The 9,048-nt window shown below is 34.7% G+C and overlaps 2 protein-coding genes across 3 annotated transcripts; one reads left to right on the top strand and one right to left on the bottom strand.

Annotated features, from left to right (window-relative positions):
- Positions 1-654: 654 nt before the first annotated feature.
- Positions 655-2,692, bottom strand: LOC110878363 (putative glycosyltransferase 7). 2 transcript variants are annotated; one of them, XM_035977673.1, is made up of 3 exons: positions 2,003-2,692; positions 1,189-1,915; positions 655-835 (listed from the first exon to the last, which is right to left on the bottom strand). In XM_035977673.1, exons 1-2 carry the CDS (start codon positions 2,574-2,576, stop codon positions 1,191-1,193), a joined length of 1,299 nt encoding a protein of 432 aa, XP_035833566.1. In that variant the 5' UTR covers positions 2,577-2,692; the 3' UTR covers positions 655-835; positions 1,189-1,190. The 2 variants fall into 2 exon arrangements, with proteins under 2 accessions (XP_035833566.1, XP_021982347.1); XM_022126655.2 differs by having other exon boundaries at positions 1,189-2,682.
- An 847-nt stretch (positions 2,693-3,539) lies between these two features.
- On the top strand, positions 3,540-4,825 carry LOC110876199. The gene is made up of 2 exons (XM_022124375.1): positions 3,540-4,131; positions 4,635-4,825. Exons 1-2 carry the CDS (start codon positions 3,540-3,542, stop codon positions 4,823-4,825), a joined length of 783 nt encoding a protein of 260 aa, XP_021980067.1.
- Positions 4,826-9,048: the final 4,223 nt, after the last annotated feature.

Genomic DNA, 9,048 nt, shown 5'->3' with positions numbered 1-9,048 from the left:
GCTTTTGCTCCCAGCTAAATATTTCAATTTTACCCCCGGTTAAAAAAATACGATTTTGCCCCATTTCAATTTACATTTTTGCCATTAGTTTTTTTCCCTTAAAATTCGATTTTCCCATCAGTTCAAAATTATGTTTTTACCCCCACTTAAAAATAAATTTACGCTTTTGCTCCTGGCTAAAAATTCCAATTTTGCGCTCGGTTCAAAATTACGATTTTGCCCCGTATAAAATTATAGTTTTGCCATTAGTTTTTTTTCTCACAGCCAGGTTACGATTTTACCCTCAACTTAACTTTACATTTTCCCATCGTTTTTGTTTGTTTTCCTAGTGACATTACAATTTTGCCCCCAGTGTAAAATTACAGTCGTTCCGGCAACTTCCTGGTACTCCCCCGTTGGTCCATTTAGTTTACAATTTATATCCGAATTAAATTTATGATTTGATCCTCAGTTAAAAATTACGTTTTCCCCATCGTTTTAGTTTTTTTTTTTACCAAAACTATAAAGGTTTTTTGTTTTAATTGGTTTACTACGGTCTTATCATCGTTTTTTTTTTTTTTTTTTTTTTTTCGCTAGCAAAAATAGTCTTTTTTTAATCGGCCATCGCCCCGCAACGCGGGCGGGGCATCTACTAGTTTATAAACAAACTGAAGATGTGATGAAAACAAAGATTCATCAAATTAAAGTCATAAAAATATACACAAACTAAATTGCAGCAGCACTTCTATATTTATATAGAAACAAAAATAAAAAAAGCAAAAGGAGAAAGCAATAGTATAATAAAAATACTAATATAATAAAAACACCCCCTTTTGCTTTTCTCCTCAGCTTCCATCTGCAATCACCACGTAAAAATATTAATATATATTCTCCAACTAAAACAAAAAATAAAATCAGCTTTCTAGCCTCTTGCGAGTCTTTTTTTATACACAGATTCTAATAATATTATGTCTACATAATCAATTGGTACTTGTATTGGTAGATTTGTCGGTATACGCACACGTGTTCCTTTAACTAGACAATCACACTAATTCAAAATAAAACTATACCTATAATCTAATCTTACTCAACACACAAACAAACAATAAAAATAGCTAAACCAACTTTAACATACGTCTTAAATTGAAAATTAAGTATTTAGTTAACAAAAAAACAAATAATACTTAAAAAACCAGTAACTGTACTTACAATCAAGCTGGATAATCGAACGGCAGAGGCGAAACAGACGCAGAATCCAGTAAATCACGATGCATAAACCCATAATTACGCAAAACCTGATTATCAGCAAAATTCAAAACCTTTTGCATAGCATCCCAACAACTCTGCCCGGAATACATCTGATTGTGTTTTCCACTACACGGCTGACACCCAGTAAAATGCGTAATAAACGGCCGTCGCCAGCTAAACTTCCCGTACCCAGCATCTTTCAAGTACGGCTCCCACTGCGCAGCATAGCTCTCACTCACCTTCTCTCCATGCCGCCTCCTTAAACTACGCACCTTTCTCTCAATATTGTTGTATATAGCCGTTATGTTGTCTAATGTTTCCACAATTTCCAGCCAATACCCTTCGAAATAATATTCACCTTCCACGTATATTTTATCCCCCCATTTTTCTTTTTCTTTTAATAATAAGTATACCAGACCCGTTTGATCATCGGACTCTGGGAATGCTTTATCTTTGCATGTCTCTCTCAAAATCTCGCCCCATTTTTCATAACTCGGAGTCTGAGGACCCATACCCGCCCAAACATCCATAAAATCAAGCGCCCATTGACTATTTCGGATCAAAAACACACCCGCGTTTAAGCTAGTCCAGCTTTTCTTCTCGTATATCAGCTTGGGCCACCCGTGTACGACAAAATTGTGGTTTTTGTACCGTTGTAACGGTATTTTAAAGTCCATGTCGGTGAAAGCCGCGTCTGAGTCGACCCACCATATCCACTCGGATTCCGGGTGGGCCAACATTGCGGCTTTCACCGCTGGGATTTTGGCCCAGAAAGTGTGCATTTGTGGGTGGAGTAAAACGTTGTTGTAGAATATGTCGTACCCGTGGATCCGACAGTAGTCTACTTTGTTTTTGTAAAACCGTAACAGTAAATGATCCCCTATCGGGTTCTTACACGGGTCGGATTGTGACCCGGTTACCATTACCACCCGTTGTTCAGAACCCGAAGCAAACGACGGGTGTTGTTTCAACCACTCTTGTCTCTTCTCGTCCCAGTTTTTTATCGGAGTGTCGATCGTGTACCCGAGTGTCGGGTCATCGTAGAAATTCGGGTCGGGCGGGTCGTACCGGAAATTTAACCCGTTAGAATTAACCGCACAAACATCATCTGTGACAGAAACAGAGCGTTTAGGATCAGAAACCGGTGTCTCAAAGTTATGAGTTTGTGGAGTTTGAGGTTGAGGGTTTGAGAAAGTGGAGAAAGTCCAGACGAGAAGAAGTGCGGCGACGGCGCCGGAGAAGAAAATGAAAGCGTCGGAAGCGATGGAGAGGGATGACCGCCGTACGCCGCCGGTGTTTCTGGCGATCTGACCGGAAAACGGGGACTGGTAAAGTTCAGGGGACTTCATTTTGGAAAAAAGGGGTGGGTTCGTCGGTAGAGTAAATGTGAGTGGTGGTTTGTTAAAGGTTTAGAGGGTGACTTTAATGGTGTTGGGAAATGGGGCCCAGTGTGTTTAACCATGATGGGTTACTTGAATCGACACGTACATATTGGTCATGTGAGGATGGTTAGTGTAGTCTCTACAATTATTTACGCTTTCATCCAATTGTTAGCTTTTTGGGCTTGTTCATGTTTTTCTTGTTGTGGGAAATTATTTTTTTTTCTGTCCTGGTTGGTATTTGAGATTGTTATTATATGTAACTTTAAATCTATACAAGTAAAGTTGGGTTATATTATATGGTAATTAGAATCGTTTTTTAATACAATTTATCTTATTCTTGTTGTGGGATATTGTTATTTTTTCTGTGGTTGGTATTTGAGATTATTATTATATGTAACTTTAAATCTATACAAGTAAAGTTGGATTATATTATATGGTAATGGTAATTAGAATCGTTTTTAATACAATTTATCTTATTCTTGTTGTGGAAAATTATTATTTTTTCTGTTCTGGTTGGTATTTGAGATTATTATTATATGTAACTTTAAATCTATACATGTAAAGTTGGGTTATATTATATGGTAATGGTAATTAGAATCATTTTTAATACAATTCATCTTAGGGTGGAGGATATAAGGATGTTTGAGTTGTGCGGTGACTTGAGTCACCGATTCGGTGACTACACCCTCCATTTCAAGGCTATCGGTGAGCAGGAGAGAGAAGACAAGATTCGGTGAGTGTTCACCTATTGAAGTGACTGATTTTTGACCCATTTTTTTAATAGTTTGAACGTTATTTGACCGTTTGAATTTATTTACGACCGTTAGAATTTTTAATATAAATACCCATATTTCCAATCAATTTAAAATACACAACTCTTCTCCATCCAATTTTATTTTTTTAAAAAAAATCATCACTCCTATTTTTTCAATGGATGATATACCATCGCTATTCCTTCCGATTGATATTAGTGAAGACGATGATTCTTCCTCGAGCGATAGTAGTTTAATTTTTTTCCAAAATCTTATTAACGAAGCCGCTCAACTGGAAGATACGGGCACTTCTAGAAAAAGGAAAACTGTCCATCGAGATCGAGTGAAATGTCACGACAACCTTATGAGAGATTATTTTGTCGAGGAGCCCGTATTCAACGAAGATGTTTTTCGTCAAAGGTTTCGTATGTCCAAAAGGTTGTTTTTAAAAATTTTGAGTGACGTGCAAGCGAATAACTCGTGGTTTCAAGACGTCGCGGATGCTAGTGGTAGGAAGAGTTTTACATCGATTCAAAAAGTTACTTCAGCGATTAAGCAACTAGCAACCGACAACGCTCCAGACGAGTTCGATGAGTATTTAAATATGTCCACAAGGACTTCACGAGAAAGTCTAGAATATTTTTGCGAACCGGTATGTAATTTATACGCTTCCGAGTTTTTACGTAGACCTACTAGCCACGACGTTGCGCTCTTGTACCAAGCTCATGAGGAGAAACATCACCTTCCTGGGATATTGGGTAGTCTTGATTGTACACATTTTGTTTGGAGAATGTGTCCAACGGAGTTGCGGGGTCAATATATGAGGGGGGGATCACAGTCACCCCGACAGTTATGCTCGAGGCGGTGGCCTCTCAGCATTTATGGATTTGGCATGCTTTTTGTGGTCCAGCAGGTTCACAAAACGACATCAACGTGCTCCAACAATCTCCGTTATTTCTTACTAAGCGAAATGGAACTGCACCAAAATGCCCATTTTACGTGAACAACCACTTGTACAAGCGTGGATACTATCTTACTGATGGAATCTACCCTACTTGGTCCGTGTTTGTGAAATCATTTCCGTATCCTCACATTGTGAAAGAAAAGAAGTTCAAGAGGCAACACGAGGCGGCAAGAAAAGACGTGGAGCGGGCTTTTGGTGTTTTAAAGGCAAAATGGCATATACTTCATCGCCCGATGCGTTCTACGAGTGTTAAAAAAATTAGGATGGTCGTATATGCGTGCATTATTATGCATAATATGATTCTAAAAGACGACGGAAACGCGATTGCACCGGTACATATTCGGGATCCTCCAGTCGAGCCCGTTTTCGAAGACACTGTTTATAACGAGCTCATTGATGAAGATACGCACTATAGACTAAAATATGATCTTGTGGAGCATCTTGGAGAACAAGATTTACCCCACCTTTTAGCGGATTCTGACGACGAATGGTTAAATTAGGTTTTTTTTTTTAATTTATTTTTATATTTTAAATTAGTTTTTTTTTAAATTTATTTTTATATTTTAAGTTAGGTTTTTTCTTATGTAATGCGTTTTTATATTTTAATTAAAAGTACCTTTGTTTTTATATTTTTTAATATGTTTTGTTTATTTATGAATAATTTCTAGAAAATAAAAAATATATAACTCTAACACCCTAGGGTGTTTGACTATACCCTCTGATTGAGTGCAAAATGAGGAGTGAAATGAGGAGTTGACATGGCATAATATTACTGGCTAGGATTTCACTCAAAGGTGTTTGACTATACCCTTCACCCTTATCTTTAAATTGATTAAACATTTGAAAAGTGATGGCAAGAGATTTGATATTAAGGGTGAGGGGGGCACTCCCCTAAGAGGGGAGTCCCCTCTCTTACGCACATCCAATCAGGTTATGCCACGTCAAGTCCCCTCTTAAACTCCCCTCACACCCCAATTTGATGGCGGCACTCCCCTCTTAGGTGACTTGTTTTTTATTAAAAAAAAAGAAAAAAAATCATTGGTTGATTGAATGGGGGGCCCACCTTCTCTCTCCTCCCCTCTTCGGTGCCTCCTCCCCGATCATGGTCCCCGATTTGGCTCCCCGCCTGGATGGCGGCACCGCCCCGATCGGCGAAATTGGTCCCCGCACGGGGTCACCGAGGGTGCCCCGCTCCCCCTAAATGCTCGTTGACTGAAAAATAAACTTGCTAATTTTGAATTATTATATTATATAAATAAGAGTAAATTACTATTTGACCCATGTGTTTTAACCAGTTTAACCCTTTCAATCTAAAAAGGAATTTTTTAACATATCATGCCATAAGATTGCATTTTATAACGGTTTTGGCCACTAACACTAATTATGTTAGTTTTTTCTAATTAAGCCTAAGGATATTATGGTCCTTTTATAGGTTAGGGGCTTTTTATGTAAGTTATAAAGTTCTTTTAATATTTTTATTTGTGTAATTACTTAATTTTTTATTTCTTTATTTCACGACTATTTAACAAAATACGTTTTAAATATACAAACAAATACGTATTTCTTTAATAATTTGTTTTAAATATACAAATAAATACATATTTCTTTAACAATTAGGGGCTGTTTGGTAGCCTCTTAATGATCATTCAGATGCTACCTCTTAATGGTTTAAAACCTCTGAATGAATAAGAGGTAACCTCAAGTTTGAATGGTTAAGAGGTAACCTCTGAATGGTAAATCATCACATGTTACATTCTTCTACCTTCTCATTGGTAAAATTCTTAATGGTTCCATTAAGAGGTAGCCTCTTAATGACCATTCAGAGGCTACCAAACAGCCCCTTAGTTTTTTTATAAATGTCGTTTTTAAAAACATTTGTTTTTTAACCTTCTTATAACCGTCTATCATTTCTAAAATCGTTTCTTTTTAAACTATTTGTTTTTAAAATCGTTCTTTTTTAAGTCCTTCGCTATAAAAAAAATTGAACAGTTAATTTTTTACCATTTTTTAAACCATACATTTTTTAAACTTTTATTTAAACAATTCATTTTTTAAAGTCGTTCATTTTTTAAAACTATTTATTTTTAAAGCGTTCCTTTTAGAACCGTTTATGTAAAGCGTTACTTTTATTGTTAAAGCGTTATTTGAATCGTTTTTCCTTTTTAAAATCCTCCATTTTTGGACTGTTTGTTTGTTTGAAATTCCTTCATTTTTAAACCTTCTGATGACTAAAAACCTTCTATTTTTAAGATAATTTTTTAATGACATTTGTTTTTTATAACTGTTGTTTTTTAAAATCTTCTAAGAAACCGTTCATTTGTTTAAAATTGTTTATTTTTTACCTTTCTTTTTTTAACATTTGTATTATATAATTTATTTATTGCCGAATTCAAAAATAAACTTAAAAATGAACAATTTTAAAACTCAGAGGAATTCACAAATGAACGATTTTAAAAATCAAAGAAATTTAAAAATGAACAATTTTAAACAAACGAACGATTTTTTTCGAAGATCTAAAAATGGCACTTATAAAAATAAAGCAAAAGATGCTAAAAATTATGTTAAAAATATTAGGTTATAAAATGCGTATGGTTTTAATAAATAAAAGGTTTAAAAAATGAACGAATTTCAAACAAACGAACGGTCTAAAAATGGAAGATTTCAAAAAAGATAAACGATTCGAATAACGCTTTAACAATAAAAGAAACGTTTTACGAAAATGGTTATAAATGGGATGCTTTAAAAAATAAACGGTTTTAAAAATGAACGACTTTAAGAAATGAATTGTTAAAAGACATATGGTTTTAAAAAGAATGGTAAAAAACGAACTGCTCAATTTAAAAAAAAATGAAGGACTTAAAAAAGAACAATTTTAAACAGTTTAAAAAAATGATTTTAAATACATTAGACAGTTTTAAAAAGGTTGAAAACAATTTCTTTTTTAAAACAGCATATATAAAAAAATAAATTGTTAAAGAAATATGTGTTTATTTGTATATTTAAAACTTATTTTGTTATTTATAATCGTGAAAGAGTAAATTACAAAACTTGTCCTTTATGTATGTATGTTATTGCAAATCATGTCCTTTTTCTTCAATAATTACATTAATCATACCTAATGTTTACGAATCCTAACATGTTGTATCCTTTACCCCAAACTTATTTAATTTTCTCAGTTAATTGTAGTCATGTGGGACCTACGTGAGGACATTAATGTCTTTTAACCTACCCATCTTTTCCCCCCGATTTAAAACCCCAAAATAACCCTAATCTACCCTCATTCCAAAACCTGCACACCTGAACAAGCTTGAAGATAAAACATCAAATCTGAAGAACAATTAGGCTTTTGTAACTGCTCACAACGATGAAGACAAGGAAGAAGAAAATCAAAGCTTCATCTTCACAATCTCATTATACCGATTCAGAACCATCGGATCTTAATCTCCACACGTCGATCGTTAAAATCGTCGTCGAAACCAGAAGCAACTGATTCACCTTCGCTGATTGTTGCATCAGATAATTTCAAACGAGAAGTCGATTCGAATTTAGGTTTAGGAGAAACTCGTCGAGATGAAACTGAAACGACATCGTTTTCTTCATTAACTTGTAGGTTATCTGCATCTCTTCCATCTATGAACACTTTCGGAAAAACTGAACTTTCAGATCTCGTCGTAACTTCTGAGTTCTCGATTTCACACACACCATTCTCTCTCAAACCTGTAGATCCTCTTCGAATTACGTCTTCGAATATGCGGATTCACCTTTGTTGATTGTTGTATCTGATAATTTGAAACGAGAAGTCGATTCGAGTTTAGGCTTAGGAGAAACTCGTCGAGATGAAACGAAAACGACATTGTTTTCTTCAGTAACTTGCATATTATCTGAATCTCTTCCATCTGTCAACACTTTCATAAAAACTGAATACACCGATCTCGTCGTAACTTCTGAACTCTCGATTTCGTAAACATCATTCTCTCTGAAAACTACAGATCCTTTTTGAATTAGGTTCTTAGAGCTCTAATTTGACAGTTGTACACATGATGAAGCAGGGGTTTGTTCCTCGTTTCCTAAATGAGGGTTGTTGTTTGGGGTTTTAAATGGGAAAAAAGATTGGTAGGTTAAAAGACATTAATGCCCTCACGTAGGTCCCGCATGACTACAATTAACTGATAAAATTAACTGGGTTTGGGGTAAAGGATATAACATGTTAGGATTAGTAAACATTAGGTATGGTTAATGTAATTATTGAAGACAAAGGACATGATTTGTAATAACACACATACATGAAGGAGGAGTTTTGTAATTTACTCAATCGTGAAATAAAAAAATTAAGTAATTACACAAATATATAAATAATAAAAGAACTTTATAACTTACATAAACAGTCCCTAGGCTATAAAAGGACCAAAATACCCTTAGACTTAACTAGAGAAAAGAAACATTGTTAGTGTTAGGGGTCAAAACTGTTATAAAATGCAATCTCAGGGTCAGGGTCTGATATGTTAAAAGATTCCTTTTTAAACTGAAGAGTTAAACTGGTTAAACCACAGGGGCCAAAATAGTAATTTACTCTATATATAATTTAACAAGTTCTTGACTACTTGAATTTATAACCTTTTGCTTTGACCATAGAGCTTCTATGTTTTCGAATTTAAGACACATTAAATACAACTTCATAGTAGTGTATACATTGATATTAACAATAAGAGATAATTTAACATTT

The sequence above is a fragment of the Helianthus annuus genome, chromosome 9 (assembly GCF_002127325.2).
Source record: "Helianthus annuus cultivar XRQ/B chromosome 9, HanXRQr2.0-SUNRISE, whole genome shotgun sequence".
NCBI lineage: Eukaryota > Viridiplantae > Streptophyta > Magnoliopsida > Asterales > Asteraceae > Helianthus > Helianthus annuus.
The sequence above is the reverse complement of the archived record's forward strand: the minus strand, read 5'-3'. Positions and strand labels throughout refer to the sequence as shown.